General features: G+C 36.2%; 3 protein-coding genes across 3 annotated transcripts; all 3 read left to right on the top strand.

The window, feature by feature from the left end:
• The first annotated feature begins 2 nt into the window (after window positions 1-2).
• On the top strand, window positions 3-4,523 carry LOC113751716 (histone-lysine N-methyltransferase setd3). The gene is made up of 12 exons (XM_027295825.1): window positions 3-510; window positions 641-716; window positions 1,047-1,252; window positions 1,336-1,422; window positions 1,570-1,662; window positions 1,825-1,979; window positions 2,124-2,208; window positions 2,288-2,374; window positions 2,449-2,568; window positions 3,175-3,276; window positions 3,353-3,666; window positions 4,072-4,523. The coding sequence occupies exons 1-11, from the start codon at window positions 148-150 to the stop codon at window positions 3,518-3,520; spliced, it is 1,542 nt and encodes a 513-aa protein (XP_027151626.1). The 5' UTR covers window positions 3-147; the 3' UTR covers window positions 3,521-3,666; window positions 4,072-4,523.
• A 3,260-nt stretch (window positions 4,524-7,783) lies between these two features.
• LOC113752871 lies at window positions 7,784-8,689 on the top strand. The gene has a single exon (XM_027296913.1). The coding sequence runs from the start codon at window positions 7,784-7,786 to the stop codon at window positions 8,687-8,689; it is 906 nt and encodes a 301-aa protein (XP_027152714.1).
• A 7,409-nt stretch (window positions 8,690-16,098) lies between these two features.
• Window positions 16,099-17,016, top strand: LOC113752870. Its single transcript, XM_027296912.1, has one exon. The coding sequence runs from the start codon at window positions 16,099-16,101 to the stop codon at window positions 17,014-17,016; it is 918 nt and encodes a 305-aa protein (XP_027152713.1).
• The last annotated feature ends 3,588 nt before the right edge of the window (window positions 17,017-20,604 follow it).

Below are 20,604 nucleotides of genomic sequence, written 5' to 3'. Positions count from 1 at the left end.
CCTTTATCCAAGATGCTCATCAATCTCCTCTCCACCAAGCTCTAAATAGTAAGAGCCATCACTCCCCAATTCCCTCTTATTGTTATCATTTTCAAAATTCCCTGGGCTTCAATTTCAATTTTTTATTCCTCCTTCCTGTATGCTGTGATGGATGTGGCTTGTCTGCAACAAGCAAAGTGTATTCCGTTGCCGTTTCATTCTTCCACTCGTCTGCCTAGGGTTTCGGTTTTGGTCCGTAATAATCGAAGAAATGCCTCTTCATACCCAGTCAAGAACTTGTGTTCCGCTTCGAATTTCGATACCCTTGTCGCCGCCGGGTCGATTAGGGAGGATAAGAAATTGAAGGCGGGTATTGGCAGTAAGAAAGAACAAGAAGAGCAGCAGTGGGACGTGAAATCCTGGATGCACCGCAATGGCCTCCCTCCTTGTAAGATTCTTCTTAAAGACGGGCCTTCTCACGTTCCCAACCATCGTCCTATTCACTACGTTGCTGCCAGTGAGGATCTTCAGGTTAACTTTTGCACCAACTATTTGCTGGCTTTCCAATTCTTTTTTGTTTTTCTTCCCTCTTACAACACTTCTTCCTTTTTATCGTGGCCCACTCTTGCTGTTTCAATTTTTTTCCTTTCTGTCGTTGTAGGCTGGGGATATTGCCTTTTCTGTTCCAAATTCGTTGGTGGTGACACTGGAGAGAGTTTTGGGGAACGAGACTGTGGGTATGGAAATTGATTTTGCTTATAGTATAATTCACTGCCCTGGCTAGATGCTGTTGTGTCATTCTCGTAAAATCTGAATAATGGTTTGATTTTGGAATGCCAAGAACCTGGTGATCATCAGTTGACTAAATAACAACCAGTTGCTGTATACTTTTTAGATACTAGTTAAGAACCAATGATGCCAATGATATATTTGTTTTAGTACCATTATGGGCCGTTGAGAATATAAAATTGCCCTTTACAACAGTGTTCTTGTCAATAGACTCGCTTCACTTCCCAGGAAGTTCATTAGATCTTGACAGAGTGCCTTTCTTTATTTGTAAAATGCAGCGGAGCTTTTGACCACAAACAAATTATCTGAGTTAGCCTGCTTGGCGCTGTACCTAATGTATGAGAAGAAGCAAGGCAAGAATTCATTTTGGTATCCATACATTAGAGAACTTGATCGTCAGCGGGGAAGGGGGCAGTTAGCTGTGGAATCACCACTTCTATGGTCAAAGGCCGAACTAAATTACCTTACAGGGAGTCCTACCAAGGCACGTCAAGCTCCCCTCTTATTGTAGATTTGAAACACATGCTGCATCTTGGATTCTTAAATGGTTTTCTGTTGTTAAATTAGGGCGAAGTTCTGGAGAGGGCTGAAGGGATCAAAAGAGAGTACAATGAGCTTGACACTGTCTGGTTTATGGCTGGATCACTATTTCAGGTCCTTTTGTGTATGAGAACTGATGTTTAGAGATGGATGGATAGTTCTTTTGGTCTTTCTTCCAGTTTCCTTGATTATCTTTGTCCTCTACTGTATTAGTCAATTTTTAGTCATTTTAGATCTTTATTTTCTGTTATTGTCTTTCAGCAATACCCATATGATATACCGACAGAGGCTTTTCCTTTCGAGATTTTCAAACAAGCTTTTGTTGCAGTTCAATCCTGTGTTGTGCATCTGCAGGTACTTCATGTGCCAAATTGCATACATGTGCACGCTCAAATTTCGGAAAAAATGTGTTCCAAAGACTGATACATTTTCAAGAAACATCAGAGGGAAACTTTACACTTAAGCGTTTTACATTAAGAAGAAAGAACATATATTTAAAGGTTTCTCTCTTTTCAGAAAGTCAGTTTAGCCCGGAGATTTGCTTTGGTTCCTTTGGGACCTCCCTTGTTGTCATACAGAAGCAACTGCAAGGCGATGTTAACTGCTGTAGATGATGCTGTGCAACTTGTGGTTGACCGCCCATATGAGGCAGGGGACCCTATTGTTGTCTGGTATAGATTTTCTCAGCTCGATACCCTTTCTTGCAAATTGTTAAGCTGATTCACAATTGCAGATGCACTTTCCACGGTTTTCATCCCTGGTGACATCTACAATGTCATGTGAGTTTAGTGGTTATGAACCATGTGTTTCTGTAGGTGTGGACCACAACCCAATTCAAAATTGCTCATCAACTATGGTTTTGTTGATGAAGACAATGCACATGATCGCTTGGTGGTTGAGGTATAGTCGATGTTTTCTCTCTTCTCCTGCAGTTTTCTTCAGGGTAAAATAATTGGTGTTTATTCTATCTGGCCATCAGGCAGCTTTGAATATTGAAGATCCTCAGTATCAAGACAAGAGACTGGCTGCTCAAAGGAATGGAAAACTGTCGCTACAAACTTTTCATGTATGATTCAACTTTCCTGGTATTGGCATGCATGGTAGTTGCCTTTATAAGTTGTATCATCTGCTTTAACCCAGGTGCATGCTGGAAAGGAGAGAGAAGCTGTGCTAGATATGCTACCTTATTTGAGATTGGGATATGTTTCAGATGCTTCAGAGATGCAGTCTGTCCTATCTTCTCAGGGTCCAATATGCCCGGTAGGGTGAAATTATTCTCTTTACTTTCAATTCTACCATTTGATGCATAAATACCTTATGGAAATTAGTTTACCTCATTTCTAAGCAAGGCATGCTTGCTGTATGAGATGGTAATTACATTCTGCCTCCATTCATTGTTGTGAAGTACCACAAATCTTTGGATATGGAACTTTTTTCTTTTAAGCTGTGCAGGATTCTCAAGTGAACATGGAGTTTTGAGGTTGAACACTGTTGTGTCTTGTTATAAGTTGGTTCTAAATGAGCACACTACTTTTTTATCTCCCTGACTATTTAAGCTTTACTTCTTTAAGGCTATGGACTGAAAACGTTACAAGATGGATTTGTAGTGGTTCACTTACTGGGGAATTTGTATATTTAGACTTTGCATGTGAACTCTCTCCTGTTTCCCCGTCTTCCCTGGAAAGTCAGCTAACTTGAGTTGACAATTCTTTTGAGGAAAAAGCAAGGAATTAAATGATACTAATGCAGATTTTGATTATTATCATAATAAAAAAAGCTTAACTTGGTATATTAAAAGAAGTTACCATCAATAATATTAAAATGTGAATTATTCAAAATTTAAAGGATTTTTACTGAATATCATAGGTGAGTCCGTGTATGGAGCGTGCAGTTCTGGACCAACTTGTTGATTTTTTCAAAACAAGGCTGGCTGGTTACCCTACGACTCTCATTGAGGATGAGGCTTTGGTAATCCATCGGTAACTTGCATGATTTAGTCATTGTCTAGACATTTTCTGACTTCCCTGTGTGTCTTTTACTTTAGTTGGCAGATTACAATCTTGATCCCAAAAAGAGAGTTGCTACACAGCTTGTCAGATTGGAGAAGAGAATTTTGGATGCATGTTTACAAGCTACAGTTGACATGATACATGAGCTGCCAGATCATTCTGTATCTCCATGTCCAGCCCCTTATGCTCCAATTTTGAAATGATGGGTCTGACTCCAAGTGACTTTTTATTCTGTCCGTGTCTCCTTTTGTGTGGTCATCTTTTGTTAAAACAAGAAGAATCATTTCAGATAGCAGCACTTTTCACAAGAGCTTAATACAAGTTCTTGAGCCAGTTGGCTGACTATGAGGTCGGTAATAATAAATATTTATTTATTACTCATTTTGATTCTACAAGAAAGCAAACTTGATCAAAGATTGAGCTGTTATGTGAATTCCAAGTTTCTTTTTGAGATGGAATAGATGACATCAGATCATAGATATATTTTAAATTGATTTGCACGCTACTTCTTTCTGCTGAAATTTATGGAAATCCTACCACTAAACTGGCATTTACATGGAGGATACTGTTTATTGTGATGCAAGCAAAGAAGGCGAAAGTTTGCCGGATGATGCCCTTTTTCCTCCTTAGTGAATGTCTCCTCTATATATGCTTTTCTTTCCCTTAAAATTATTGTTTGAAATTTTTTTTTTTTCCTTTTGTTTTTTCCTCCTCTACTTTTGTTGGAATCTTAAATCTGCTTCCTTTTTTTCAGGTCAATTATTTGTATTGGTAGGTTCGGTTATAATTGGAGAGCATCATCTTGGTTTTGGAATCATAGATTTGGAAATGGATAGGTAGACTAGATAACAGTGCCTCATGAGTCATGACAAGCGCGGATGATGTTGCTAGGGAAGTAAGGGACTCTGTGCTAGGGAATCTGCCATTATAACAGGAGCCAGCTCAATTTAGAAGCCCTGCATTTAGTTTGTGCTGGACATTGCGTTCCTTGCTCTTCACATTACGCCTTACACGAGGTGTGCTGCTGTGAGAATGCAGGTTAAACGCTGTTAAAAGATCTTTGTATAACAGTACCGCGCCATGTAAATGCTAGTAGTAACTTCGATGAGAGTTGACCTTCTTGTTTCAATTGTAACTAAAATTTTTGACTCGGTTATTCCTACTTGTGATTACTAGCAATGCAGACGGCCCAATTTGCGCGCCTCATCTGACCTTTGCATGTCGTCTGGACAATGGTACTTCTACCAAAATTGAGAGACGCAGGAAGCAGTTTAAACTCTGCCAAAATGAATCAATAGCACCATCATTATCCGTCTTCTATCAAACAATCAAATCCAGAGAGCACCCAACACCTCCAGGCAGAACTAAAACAATGGCAGGCTGGAGAAGTTAGGTAGAGAAAATCTAGAGCAAATAAATTATTTCGAATGGTATTGCGGTTACTCCCAAGTTAAATTTGAAAAATCTTGGCACTAGGCACTAGTTTGTATAAATATTCGGAACGTAACAGAAATTCACAAAAGAGAACAGCACATTTTCATTTTGGCTGTCAATTCGGTACTTCATTGAAGACGCAGGAAGGTGGTTTCATTTTTCCAGGGAAAGAAAGATAGATGCGCGAGTAGAAATTTTTTTTGGGAAAAAAGAAGAAGAAGAAGAAGGTTTCCGGTCATCTTCGAAGAAGTAATTAAGAATTGTTCTCGTGTCTTTATGTCGCTTACTAGCATCATGATTTCAATTTCCGTCTATGGATACAGTACAACCAGAAATTAACATATTCATCATGTGATAAATTCTTTCCCGTTTTAGCACCAGTCATTCGTATCCAATATTTTCAACACCACAATTATGCTCAATCCTCATTTAAAAAACAACTGTGCGCTTCGTGGTTAATCTTTTCTGATAAATAGCAAGGATTACTTTATTGATCTTAAAGAAATGTTGCACCAATGGTAAACCATTACGCGCACCAGATCTAGCACGTGGAAGAAATTTCTTTTTGTGGATCAACTTTGCAGATATAACGAAGATGGGAGATTTCGTTATGATCACAAAAAAAAAAAAAAAAAAAAAAAGGAGTGAATGAGCCTAAGACCTTATTTTGGTAACCCAATTTAACACTTAAACTTGATAGATTCAGATCTTAACATATTCAAATGCCATTTGATAACTAAAAATTGAACATCTGAATTAATTAAGTAACACTGAATTTTCTAAGCAAAACTTATTCTCAAAAATAAGTGATAAACTATTCACTTATCATTGAATGTAATATACGCCAAATGTATTGGATTTAATATTTAACAATTCAATAATTTAATAGTTTCAAATTTCAGATCTTAGTTTTATCAAACGCACCATAAGTTGACTTATTTTAAACTTTTTATTCATTTTCTATGCATCTCCAATTATCAAAAAAAAAAAAAAACATTATGGTTAGTGTCTCAATGATTAAACGACATCCCATATTAAAATGATCGTCTTCTATTATTTGGTATCAGATGAAACCACGTAGTGAATTATAAGACTCAAGTTGCGTTTGATAAAACTAAAATTCAAAATTTGAAATCTTAAATCTTAAATCTAAAGTCTTAATCCATTAAAATATTGAATTGTTAAATATTAAATATGATACATTTGAATATATATTATATTAAATAATAAGTGAATAATTTGTCGCTTATTTTTATAAGCAAGTTTTAACTAAGAAATGCTAATTCAGATGTTCTTTTTTTTTATTATGAAATGCATCTGAATATGTTAAGATTTAAATCTATTAAATTTAAGTACTAAATTGGATTATCAGAGAATTTTTTTTTTTTGGAGGGTATATTATCAAATAGGGTTATCAAAAGATTAAATAAAAGTAGAAAAAGATTTTTTTTTCTTTTTTGTTTGTATGGGGGGTAAAAAAAATAAGCAAGTAAATTTAGCAGCGAAAATGCATCCCGAATCACAGGGTCAACCGGTTTGCGCTTAAAACAACTCCCAACAGTTATGGCGCCAGCGGGAATCGTTTATTGTCGCTGTCCACTACAGTCAGACAGAGACTGACCACATCAAAAAAAATTGGTCTTTGGGGCCGAGGGATTATCAGACCATCCACGCGGCTTTCATCTGGATAAGCGGCTGCGTACGGAGACAGAAAGGTCAGAGCAATATAAGCTCGTCCAATGAAATCATTTCTTTCTAAATTCTATACACTCAGCATTTTATTTATCCAATGAACACAATGCACTATGAGTACTGAAGAACTACAGGGTGTGTCTGGATAATCCATATATATACCGTGTAAGAAGTGATAGACACACACACATATATATATATATAATAAAAATATTATATGTGTAAGCGATAGACACATATACAGTGTCCATTTGAGCGATATTTGAATTTCAGGTCATAGTACTTTATATAAATTATATTGCTTAAAGTAGAAATATATATATGTGTGTGTGTGCGCGCGTGACTTGAAACGACTTTTAAAAACATGATACGATAGATACAAATATGAAAAATTAGGAGGTAGGTAATCTTTTAGTTCATATTTGTTGTACAAAGTCATTATATATTTTGCATATATCATAAATACAGTTTTCAAGTATCTTCTTATCTTTTTTAAATCACATTTTTCATCTCATATTGTATTAAATAAAAATATTACAATATTATTTTAAATAATTTTACTTGCATTATAAATAAATGTTTCAATAACTTTTATTTTTTATCATATGTTCATCTCCACGCATGTATTACGTCACAAAAAGTGTATCAAATAAATATTATTCAATAATCTTCCATCTGTACCGTCTCATTGTACCTTTACCGGGGAAAAAAAAAAGAAGGCGTACTATAGCTTATTCTCACGTAGAAGGCGGACAAGTGTCATCCATCAGCAAATCAAAAAGCCAAATGTTGCCGGTTCTTCTCACTACTCTGATTGGAGCGTAGGTTTAATCAAGTGTTGGGACACAGGGAAAAATAAAAAGGAAAGTGTGGGGGGGCCACGCGTCGAGTTGCTAGAAGTAGAACCCTCCCACCAAAAAGAGCATTTATTTTCCACTTTGCTTCCATCAAGAAGTGTAAACGTGTCCTGTCTTTTCCCGCAGTGTCGGGTACGTGGCCCCTGCCCCATTGGCCCTAGCGGGTGCGGCCAATGGCAGCCATGGATTTCGTTAGATACGCTGCTTTAATCAGGGACCCACCTGATCTGTATTCTCCAATCACATCTCCTCACTCTTTGATTGTTGCCCTAGACACGTGGTGCTACCTTACCCGGCGACTACTTCCCACTGTTCGGTAACCCCTCTTCTGACCATTATGCCATTATCGGCCTTAGCCAGTAGTAGCGGACTAAGAGTAGGCCTCCGGGGGAACGAAGTACTAACTAAAATGTTTACGCTGCCAAGATTCTAGCTGGAGAGAGAGAGAAAGAGAGATATATATTGAGGGACACGCGTCAGGAGATGGACATCGGAAAAGGATGGCCCCGTGCTGCACATGACAATACCATTATCAACCGGATCATGCTGCGATTCCGGCCCATCGCCCCGAAACCGGTCTCGGCCGGAGCAGCTTCGGACTCTGCATCGGCGGCAAGCAAGACGGGGCCGGTTACCAAAAGACGAGCTAAGAGGAAGTACGTTCGAGTTAAGAAGAATAACAAGTGCAAGTCGTCTTCAAACAACTACAAGGAGGAGCAGGTGGTGGAAGAGGTGGAGAAACAAAAAGATCTCATCCGGTTTGATGTAAGCTTACAGCTACAGACCCCTCTGCCCATCATCTGCGGGACCAAGGTCTCTCCCGATATAGGCTCCTCCAATTCCAATAATGGTAGCTTCCTGCTTGAGCAGCGCCAGCCCATACTCATGAATTTCGATAATCGCGGTATCTTCAACCTGTGTTTGGCAGATCAGTCAGATCGAAGGGCGGCAGCGGCGGCGGTAAGGGTAGTGGAGTCGTGGGTGGTGGTGGACGGCGCGGCCGAGGCGTTACCGGACGCAGGAGGATTGGGGAGTACGGACAGGGAGAAGATGGCGAATCTGGAGTTGGATACATGTCCCGGACTAATCTCCGATGCTATGTATAGGGTGCAGTGGGTTAATCTCGCTTACAAGAGAATGGTGGATCCCGATCGCGGTGGCCGGGAGGGGGCCGTCGGAGAACCGCCGCCGGCTGAGGTGGTGGTTCGGTTGGTGTTGAAGCAAAACATACCAGCGGAGTGGCCAATGTTTGCATGCACGGTGAGGGTGGTGTACACGTGGCGTAAAGAGAAGTTAACGAGGACAATGCCGTGTGATGTGTGGAAGATGGATTTTGGAGGATTTGCATGGAGGCTTGATGCTGCGGCTGCCCTTAGTTTGGGCCGTTGAAACTTTGAAGACAAGCCTCGTTTCAAAGTTCCCAACTTCCAAACCCCCCATGAAATGAAAAGCTTCTTCAAGTTAAAAGCTTTTCTCTTCTCAGGTATTAAATAATATGCAGACTCGTTTAAACAACAACAACTCGCCGCAAAAGACCTAATCCCTAAACCCCAAACTATATGGTGGCTTCTTATAACTCTTCTTCTGATCATGTGGATAAATTCCAGCAGTTTCAATTTGCCGCTAGTATTATATATGCTGTAAATTATTAACTATATATGTCTGAAAATGTGTGCTCAAGCTCAAAATTAAAACTCTTCAAGAGAGAAGAAAAAAAAAATTGAAAAGTCAGGTTGAAGAAACTGCTTTCTTTTTATCCCTCCATTTTTTTTTTTTGGATAAAACGTCACGAGGTTTTGACCTTGAAAGGTACTTCTTGTTGGATTAACCATCGAGAGTTAAGAGAATTATAGTCACCCTAAAACGAAGACAAAGAAAATAATGATGATAATAATAATAATGTCACTAAATTAGCAAAGAGTTGTTATTTGCCTGCTTTCATGATTTGCTTCTTTTCTCACATGACATACCCAAGATTGATAAGTTCCCAGAAATAATATATTATATGACTCTCAGCTCCCTTCATTTGATTGTCTTCTTCTTTTTGGTCGATTGAATCCCGATCACTACAACCCCGGGAATCTGCATTCGGTCAAGAAGAAGAACGGGTGAAGAAGATTTGCAAGATTCTCTTCTTACACCGAAGTATCTTTTCTTCGGGCTGGGCTTACCTGAAATATGACATCATAGCGACAGCAGCCTTCTCTCCTCAATTGTTTATGGTGTCCCATTTTTCTGAAAGGTCGAGTTTTTCTATTGAATGCCAAGCTTAATACTATAATATAGGGTAGAGCCAGTACAAAACTTGGGACTAATTTCATTTTGCATCTCCCAACTTATACCACTTTTTTACTTTGCACTTTAAATTTAAATTTGAACACTTTACGCCTGAAACTCTTTATTTTGGATACTTTGAACGCTAAACTCACTAATTTATTTTATTTAAGTCCAATCAATGATAATAATAATGTTACCAAAATTAATGACGTAAAGAACATTATAAATCAATGACAATGTGCCAAGAGTGATCAAAATGAGCCAAAATATCACAACTAAAACAAAACAATACACTGCCATCACTTCACATCATCCTTTGTGTTGTTAATTTTGCTAATAATATTAGTGATTGTGACGATACAAATCAATGACAATGTGTTGAGGGTGATCAAAAGGAGTCGACAGATCACAGACAGGATATAATTAATGTACTACCTATTAACGCAAGAAGTTACTCTTGAACAGTAGTAATCAGCAAGGGTTGTACGTACGTTGTTAAATAACTTTACATAGTAGGAGTTGGAACAATAAGTTAGGAGCTTTTCTCTTTTTTGTTTTCTTTGATCTCCCTTCAATGTCATTTTGTTCGCAGTGACTGATCAGATGTCACGTTGTTAGCAGATAGAGGGGTGAGAATCATGAGACATCAATATGATAAAACTGACATGTATAGTTTGGACTAATACGAGAATGGTTACTTTGAGCTAATATACAACAGAGAAAGACACAAAGTTTTAATTTGATTTAAGACAAGTTACTTCACAGGGCGGAACTAGCTAGGGGGGATTGGGAGGGGCAGTCACTTTTGAAATTTGTATTAAAGATCTATTTTGTAGTTTACCTTGTTAATTAGGAATTCAGAATCTGATATTTCTAGTCCCCCCAAGAAATTTTTGTGTTTATCCCTTATATCCCTACCCTCTATAATTGTAAGTCTTTTGACTTAACAGATAGGGTTAATTATATTTTGCCTCTCGAACTTGATCTTTTATAACACTTTGCTCCTTTGAACTCTAAATAATACACTTTGGCCTCTTTATTGGCTAGCCAAATGCTAATGATGAATTTTTCATTCAAAATTTTGACAAAATAACAATAATACCTATACAAAATGATTGTAAAATAATGCTATACTTTTAGTTAGAATATGGAACATCTTATTAGAAAAATTGTGGATTCACATGATATAAAAAAAAATAGGGAAACAAAAAGATGGCAAAGTACTAAAGAATTGAAAATTTGTGTTATGGAGTACAAAAGAATTTAAAACTTTCTAAAACCTCTACACTAGTTTCCCATCATTTCTCTTTCTTCCTTAAAATATAAATAGATTGTTCTTGATAATTTTCACTTACCTTATAGCTTTCACAAAATTCTTATGAGTCAATGAGATGTGAATTGGAATTTTTGTGCCATAATTGTACCTTGTTTTATTTTTTGTTTATATTCTATGTTATTTTGGAAAAATTTGAGATTCTCTAAACACATTTTTTATTAAAATTTTATTTTTTAATTACATATTTATCTAGTATAAAACATATATATAAAAAAAATTGCTATAGTAAAAAAATTTATCAAATAAATTGCATTGTAAATACACTAATTAATTTTATTTCATCTAAAGTAAATACTGCTATTGGCATTGAGATAACGCATTTAGCTGCTTAGACTTCTTTCTTATAGATTTTTAATTTTTATTGCTAAAAGGTCAAATGCATGATGTACTGGTGCTTAAATGGATTTAGCAACTATTGAAGAAATATTTATTTATTATGTCATAATTGTCATATGTGTTCAAAAATTAGTTAGGGATATTTTGGTCATATAAAATGTAACATCATCTTAATCCCGTCAACAAATTAACCAATGTATATATATTTGGCGTTCAAGAAGGCAGAGTATTACTAAATGCCAAGTTCGAGGGGGGCAAAGTGTAATTATTCTTTACAAATATTCTTTGAGATAAAGGTAACAAGTTAGACAAAGAAGGTGGAGTTTGTACATTGTTAATTAAGAACGATTTGTATGGATAATAAATAAGGTAAATCATCTAATAAAATTTGAAAAACCAACTATTTTATTTGAAAGAAAAAATAGCAGCATTAGTATAATTAAGAAATATAAAAAGAAAATAAGGCGTGGGACATAGGATGGAGAAAGTACAATTTTTTACGCAAGTCAATTTAAAATACGTTAAATGATGGTTTATAAGTACGTTGATTTACAATACAAAGTTATGCCATAGGTATTCTACCAAACTAGAAGAATTTAAAGAAACTTGAGAGTTTTATATCTACGGTCTGTCTAACAGGTAGTCGGTTGTAGAGCATTCGTTAAAATATATTTCAGGTGTTATATTTTTTTGAAATATGAGATTAATTTAAAAAAATGAATAAATAAAATGAAGGATAGGTAAAATTAAATAGGAAAAGCATATAAATGCAAGAGATGATAATAATTGTAAGTATGTGTATAATTAAAGAAACAATCCACAACTTTGACAGTATGTATTAGTATGTGCATAATTATTAGTATGTGTATATATTTCAGGTGTTATAATAATTGTTAATGAGTGCTCGTTGGAAAAATCCTTAAAAGAAACAATCCACAACTTTTAGTCTCTCCCTATCTCTCTCTCTCTAACAGAAGTAACTTCTTTTCCTTTTTTTTTTTCATTTGTAAATGAAGGACAAATGTTGTTGGTACTTTGTCACTTCAGAAAATATGTATCACCTTTATTTGACAGGATATTTGGAGCTTCGAATAACAGTTACTACTTAAAGTGTTAGCGAAAAAAATATTACTAACATATATAATAGAGCATCTCAGGACTTTGTGAAATATCGAATATGACCTTCTGATCATCTAAAGTTACGTTCACATTATGTGAACAAATCACCTTCTTGTTTAACCAACCGCTCCACTTTTTGTAAGCAACACTCCTTGAGTGTGCCAAAGTTACCATCTGGATATAGATGGTATGTCAAAAGCATATATAATTGAACTTTGAGTTTTTCAATTAACTTTGGTTTGAAGGTCTGAGGAAAATTTAGTGGATTCTCAAATTACTGCTTTAACTCGTTTGGATTACTACTTTGGAGGTATTTAGTTTGTGATCCACTAATTAATTTTAGTGTTTAGAAGAATTTTAAATAATTGATAGGTTACAAAATTAACTACCTACCAAGTAATTCAAACCAAACCATTAGAAGAATTTAAGAGGATTTTAAATTTTTTTTTTTTGGGGTCAAATCTCTCAATCCTAGCCAAAACGGAGATAAAGATTACTAGCATCTGTTTTAACAAAACCTGAAAATCAAAGCACTAGACCAGGCTGGATAAAAGGGCAGTTCCAATGTTGACAATGCCCATCCATCCAATAGAAAAACAAAGGTTGAACACTTGCCAGGGTAAAACGCATAAAAAAGGTAAAAGCAAACAACGAGTCAAGTGAAGTTAGGCTAGCATCCACCAATACCTACCTGGAGAAGCTGTAGTAGACTGAGGGACTGGAAAAAGCCTTGGCCGTTGGAAGCAATTAACGGGAATGCCCCGGCCCCAAGGCAGGCAGGCTAATCCACGTGTCCCCGCTATTACAGGAGCAAAGCTTCCAAATTTATTCATGGTGGTTCATTGGCTGTCAGAGCGGAGGCCGGTCCCGTCATCCTATTCACTACTGGATCATGGATGGACAGGACCTGCGGACCATTCATTCATCCATCCATCCATTACCTGCCAAATGCCAATATGGAGTCTACTGCTGCTCTATGCTGCTGCGAAACAACCAATCCTTCCTTGCCTACATTTCTCGCATTTCACCACCGTCGATGATGGTCGATTTTTATAGCACGCACGCGGACGGGGAGGAGGAAAAAAAATATTACTGTAATAAATAAACGAGAGGAAGAAAAATAAAAATCATGCATGGTTGATTGAGATTGATGGCCGATTCACAGTTTCCACTTTCTGACGAAGTTTCTCGGACACAAACACTACTATTAGTATTAGAGGTTTACTATTTGGAAATTAAAATGAATTACTAACATATATGTGCCGTTCTGGTTTTGAAGCGTGCTTAGAAGAAGTTGAGAAAATTATACCTAATCATTTATATATGCAGAATGACCTTTCATTCTGGCGGCCCCGCTGCGGCGGTTCTCCGGCCTGATTCTAGAATTTAGCGCGCAGTCATTTGTAGGATTATGAATAAGTACAGCATCACATGGAAGGGAAGAACTCGAACTGATGTTTTGTGATGTGAATTAGTTGTGCCGAAAGGAATCGTCGGTTGACTGTTCCTCATCCTATAAATCGAGATACAGTAGTCTTAACTCCTGCTTTCTACTTTAATTTTTGCGAAATTTTTCTAGCATGTTACATTCCGTGATGTGTACGGGGAAAATTTATTAGGAAACCAAGTTATTTTCTCCATAATGTATATTCAGTTAATTTCCTAACTTTTAACAGTAGAATTTTGGGACTGAAAGTCAAACCAAACTATTCGATATTCTGAATTGAGCGCAGTTCGATAAGAGTTCATTCTAATTTGGTTCGTCAACTAATCAGATTAAATTTGAACAAAATTTTACGTTCGATAAGTGTTCAACTTCGGTTCAAACTTGACTCAATTAGTATAAAATTGAAATTCATATGAAAAAGAACTGAAAATACTCGAGCTCGGCTCGATAAAAACTCAATTGAATTTGGTTCCATAAATAAACAAACTAAACTTGAATATAATTTCAAACTCGATAAAATAATTAAACAGGTTCGAACACTATGCTTTTGCATATTTCACATACCAGAGAATGAAGAGAAAGGAAAATGAAAATCAATGAGAGTGTTGTTTGAATAGGAGATTATTTGAGATAATTATTGTAACACTTTTTTTGTAATGCGTTGCATATGAGATAAAAAGGCGATTACAAAAATAAAAATATATTAAAAATTATATTTGTGATGCAAGTTTACCACGTAAGTAAGCAGCAAGACGTATTCCATATTTTTCGGTGGTAAGCAGCAAGAAGACGACGTATCCCAGAATTTTCAGCTGCAGGGAAAGTGAAGCACATCAAACCATCAACAACCGCACAAGTCACAAAGGGGACTTTCCCGGGATGGATTCTTGCTGAGAGTTTCGTCAGAGTTACATTGGATCATGGATTTTCTAGATCACAACGTGGTGGAAATGGAATAGACGCTGCGACTACTTTGAAACTGATCTTAGCACTTCACGAAGATGCATGTCACCTGTACAAAACTCAAAATTTATATACAAATCCTGTGTTTAGTTCTCATAATATCAGTACATTGGTGTAGGAAATATTAATCTTTTTTTTTAAAATATAAATAAAAAAAGGGGAAAATCCATTAACATTTCTCATATCAATATTCGTATAATATCCATGAATACCCGTGATTGGTGGACACCAGGAATAGCATTTTCCTTCAACTCCTCCAATCAGTTAGAAAACTCCTTCCACCTAAAGCTCGGCCTCAAATCTTTGGAAAGATTTTATTCGCAGTTATGACTATCCATACGTATTCGCTCTTATTTCCACTCCCAAACTGGGTAGGTAGGTATCGGTCACAGCAAGAACTTGATCTTTTTTTTCTTCTTTCTCATCCGTTCATTTTTAGCAAGACTGACCAATTGGTGTTGGAGAAAGCTTCTTAATTATTGATATTCCCAATTCCTTTAATGATTGACTTAATCATCTGTCAAAACACAATATTGATCAACGTTTTCACTTATTAGGAGGAGCACTACTTGATAGCCATGCACTGTCTACTGCCAGCCACCGCAGGCGCAGGAGAATTTTAATTCTCTTCTCCTTGATAGCCATGCACTACTTAATTTTTTTACTGTCTTCCGGTCCCAGTAATTTTAATTCTCTACCGCCAGCCACCGCAGGAGAATGGCAAAGTCATCGAGCAAAACATTTTTGTTCTTGCATGTGTTACTAGCTATTGCACGGCTGGTGGAAAGAATCATTGAGATTCATGATTAATGCTGAAGCGTGAGAAGTAAACCTGATTTGCAGTCGAATAGATCATGTACATTTTCATTTGGCACACCTGTCCCGGTTCTGGAACCTATCGACGTCAGTGATTGAACAAAAAACATGCTGTATACCCCGAGGATCGGCTAGGTGTCCCTCTATCCATGGCAATTGTTGGACACATTTTGTCGTGGGATTGGTTGGCTAAAGTACTCCGATCGGGGAAAGGGTAGTTAAATCTCTGAGTGGGTTCCATACCAGCTGTGGCCAATCACGCATCTGCATTTTTTCTGCAGTGTCTCTTGTTATCTTTAACATGTGTCCCCATTTTATTACCCGCTGCAGGGCAACAGGCATATCCTGATTTCATTTTTCTTCCATTGTATAGAGCTCAGGTAATTATTTGACATTCCACACAGCTCAGAAGTCTCTGAGACCTCCATATTGACCGCTATGGATCTGGACAAGGGGACAAGAGACTAGTCTGGGAGATTTTATTGGTGGACGTGACTCCGATATATGGGTGGAAGGCAGACTGACTTTTGTTCATTCCCAGATAATTCCTTAGATTATCGGATGATGCTCAGGTTCCGGCCAATAGCCCCAAAGCCGATCGACGGTCAAGCCAACTCGACCCACTTGCTGCCCGAAAAAACAGACGGCAAAAGTGTTGGAAGAGTACTTAAAAAGAAGAAATATGCAGGAAATAGAAAAAATAGTCAACTTCGTAATCCCAAGAGAGAGAGGCGCAATAGAAAATCGCCTGTTGAACCGTCATCATTAACCAGCGAGCAGGGTTCCAGTTCGAGGGACGATAGTTTGGTGACGCTTCAGCTGCTACCGAAAAGATCAGATGATGATAAGGAGCAGGACTTGAAGAGTACTGGCCAAGTTTGGTGCTCTAATGCTGAGGATTATCCCAGAAATCCCGACCTTAGATGTCTTAGTCAATCGAGTTCTAACGATTTTGTTGGTTATGAGAAGCCGGTCGCTATGATTGAATCGAGGGTTATCGTGGAAAGAGTACTGACAAAGGCATGCATGGAGTTGGATGGATTAGGGTTAGGGTTTTCGGACGTGGACAAGATCAATAAAATCTGCGCAGATCCCTGTCCAGGATTTGTATCGGATTTTTCAGGGAAGGTGCAATGGGTGAACGAGGCGTTTAAGAAGCTGGTGATAAGTGATCAAGAACATAAAAAACATCATCATCAGGCAACGGAGTTGGGAGTAGAGTTGGTGGTAAAACAAGAGTACTTGCCATATTGGGATCCTTCGTTTGCGTGCACGGTGAGATTTGAGTACGTTTGGGATGGCCACAAGTGTTCAAGGGTCATTCCCTGCGACGTATGGAGGATGGACTTCGGTGGCTTTGCATGGAAACTAGACATCAACGCTTCACTCAGTTTGGGCCTTCAAACTTATGCGGGTTACTGAATCTTAGAACTCAAGCACATAGAGGTACGGCATATAGAACAGATCCTGTTCAAATAAGGTCGTGCAGGCTACTGAACCTCAATATCTGATGTTAAGGTTGCACTTTTTTTTCGTTTTCTCCCTCTTAATTGCCGTGTTTGTTTATCTTGCGTTGCTTCCAACCTTCCAAAGTCCCCTCCCAAAAATGTTTTTTTAAAAAAAATTTCGAAGGTTAACAAGTTCTAAGAATAACGAGCTTTGGTTTAACCTGGCCAAAACATGACAATATTTTATCAACACCAGTAGAGCATGAGAAACATTTTTCTCCACGTTATTCCAACTACGAAAAAAAAAAAATCGTCAAACCTGTCTGTTTTGAGTCGTCCAGTTGATGATGAAGTTGGACCATTTGTGGACCTTTCTCCCATAAGGGCAAATCAAATGAGACGAGGTTGCTTTCCTTATGCTTCAAACTCAACTTCACTTTGATTTTTTAAAAGGAAAAATTACTTTTTGATGGCTTGAACGAAGCTTTTGGGTTCTTTGTTTTTTATTTATTGAAACTACATTTGAATGTCTTTGAAAATTATACCTGTTTTAGATTATTAGTTCATATCACGAGCAAATATTTGTTAGGCACGCAATCTATAACAGATTAGCAATATTTGATAGTACTTTACGATGGTAAAAACATAATTCGAATGTGAGATAATGAATTCGCTGGCAGTATCTCATTGCATAAATTCACGTGCAAGAAAGAAAGTGAAAAAGTCTTAAACCTAAATTGTGAGTCAATCAGAAGAATTTGTTATTTTTGCAGCAACTTCGAAACTGTTCCTAGTCTAATCTGAATTTAATGGACCGGAACTTTTCTTTTCTGTTTTTTTTTTGGTCCTCAAGAACCAGACTATATACATTTGGGTGCAAAAAATATTTCTGCATCGATCGGTTGATGAAGCAATATCGATTTTTTTTTCAAAAAAAAAAAGTTTATGTTCAAGCAAATTATTAAAGACTGCGCGTGAAAAAAGCCCTTCTCATGCAAGAAAACGTAATCATCTCTGATGAATTTGGAATCCCAAAAGCAAAACTTAGGTTGCTAGCATTTACCTTTAAAAGAACTTGCTACTTTCTGCAACAGTGATCACAAAGCAAACAGAAATTGAAAACTGACCCATCCATGTTGCATCAGCAGTAGATCATTGAACTGATATTCAATATTGCGAGACACTGTAGAACGTCATACCCAGTTCATTACAGTCTTTTCACCCATCGAATTTCATGCTTTATTCCTAAACCACAATGTAAAATCCTCATTGGTGTTGGTAAATTCTCATGTAAAATCCTCGTTGGTGTTGGTTTTTCATAAGCTGCACAAGGCAAACTTCTAGGTAAAGAAATTATCTTAGTGCAGCATATGGTGATTCTGGATTAGAAAATTTTCATAAACATCCTCTAAGTTAAGTTTTACGACAATCGCATGAAGCTCTTTTGAGATTTAAAAAATTACACTTATCCCTTTTGGTAGTACTAATTTTACTCTAATACTTCACATGCTACATAGAACTATAACTTCTAGCAAAAGAATGAAGACACAAAAAAAAAATTGAAAAAAAATATAAAGCTGAGAAAAATCGAATAGAAAGTTTTGAGCTTATAGAATAGAAAAATCGACTTGAACTCCAAGCTGACATTTTGAACTCCTATTTGATTCAATTGAAGCTGAAAATTTTGAGTCAAAATTAATTAGTAGTTGTAAAGTTCGATGTCTTTCTTTTACAGCCTTATGCGCGCTTATCAGACAATCAAATTAGTGTCTTCCTGAGACCAAGATTTACAAAAAGAAATCATTCCAAAATGTAGTTATGAAATCGGTTTCAAATATGTGTTTTCCTTTGAGTTATGAAGAGGGAAAATTTGAATTGTTTTCCATGATATGATCATAGATAATGTATGCATGAACAAAGAAGATTAGGGGTTTTGATGGTCGAGAGGCTGAGTTTTTAGATTGTTGGTTTGGTATGTGTATTTTTTGAGTGTTTATATAAAACTTTACTATAATTTTGATTGAATAGGATTTGCGTGTCAATTGATAATAGTTTTGATTATATAGGATTTATGTAATAGAGATAAGGATCATGAATAATACAGATGGATAATAGAGATAATGATTAATGGATAATAGAGATAAGTGTAAATTTGGAAATAAATAAAGTTAACATCAAGTTAAAATAAAATTAACACCAAATTAACTATCTACACAGGTTTTATTATTGTAAAGATTATAGTAGTATTATTGGGTTTGAGGGTAGTTTTGTCTGGAAAAATGCAAAAGGTTACATTGGAGCCCTAAAGGCTAAAATTGGAGCACCTTTGTCAAAAACTGGGGGGTCCCAACCCAAGCAGATCTTTTTAAAGTGCGGAAGATGGGACAAGGTTGTGAAAGAAATTGTATGGTTGAATTGGCAAAATACAGCATGGAAGCTGGTGGATGGTTGTTTTCGTTTTTTTATTATTTAATTTGATGGAAAGTAGCAGAGGTACTTTTTGTTACAATAGGAAATTCTGCTCTTGGGTTGGGTTTCCATTATGTAAATACGGGAGGAGGGTGTAATATTTATTAGAACCTAAAATCACACTTACGGGAGCTTTTATAAATCTAAAGCGAAATTTAGAAAAGGGAAAATCGCTCCTAACATTTTGTAAAATAACTTTTTTCGTCCTTTACTTTTAAAAATATAATTTTACGTTCCTTATAAATTCATATTAATCAAATTTGATCCCTATTTAGGTTTTCGATTAATTTTTTATCGGAATCTACCATGTGCTTTGCACATGGTCATTTTTTAGGGGTAAAATTGTCAAACACATTTTACATAATTTGATCCATAGTTTCTTACATTTCACAAAATGAATTTTTTTATCTCTTACATTTTAAAAAATAAATTTTTTCATCCCCCACTTTTTGAAAAATAATAATTTCACCTGCCATTAATCATGTGTATGATAGTTTTTTCTTATTTTTGAAAACTCATATATATATCTATTTGATTTTATTTAAACAGTACATATAACATGCAATATATCTTTATTTAATTTCATCTGAATAAGTTAATTGTAATTGTAGATGAAATCAAATACAGATATATTACATAATATTCATATTGTTCAAATGAAATCAAATAAATATATATATGGATTTTAAAAAAAAACTATTCGTACACATGATCAATGAGAGGTGGAAAAATTCATTTTGTAAAATGTGAGAGACAAAAAAATTCATTTTGTAAAATATAAGAGACGAAAAAATTGAATTATGTGAAATTTGATTTGATAATTTTGTCCCTCAAAAAAGGATTACGTGCCTTGCACGTAATCATTTTCGGATCAAAAACTAGTCGAAAACCTAAGTAAAGATCAAATTTGACCAATGTGAATTTGTAAGAGACATAAAATTACGCTTTTAAAATTGAGAGACGAAAAAAATCATTTTATAAAATGTGAGAGACGTTTTGAACGATTTTTCCTTTAAAAAATTAGCCCTTTAAATTTGTCAATCTCATTGAGTCTATTTGTATAGCTTATTATTTGCAAAGGTTTATTTAATTG

Source organism: Coffea eugenioides, chromosome 11 (genome assembly GCF_003713205.1).
Source record: "Coffea eugenioides isolate CCC68of chromosome 11, Ceug_1.0, whole genome shotgun sequence".
Classification (NCBI taxonomy): domain Eukaryota; kingdom Viridiplantae; phylum Streptophyta; class Magnoliopsida; order Gentianales; family Rubiaceae; genus Coffea; species Coffea eugenioides.
The sequence above is the reverse complement of the archived record's forward strand: the minus strand, read 5'-3'. Positions and strand labels throughout refer to the sequence as shown.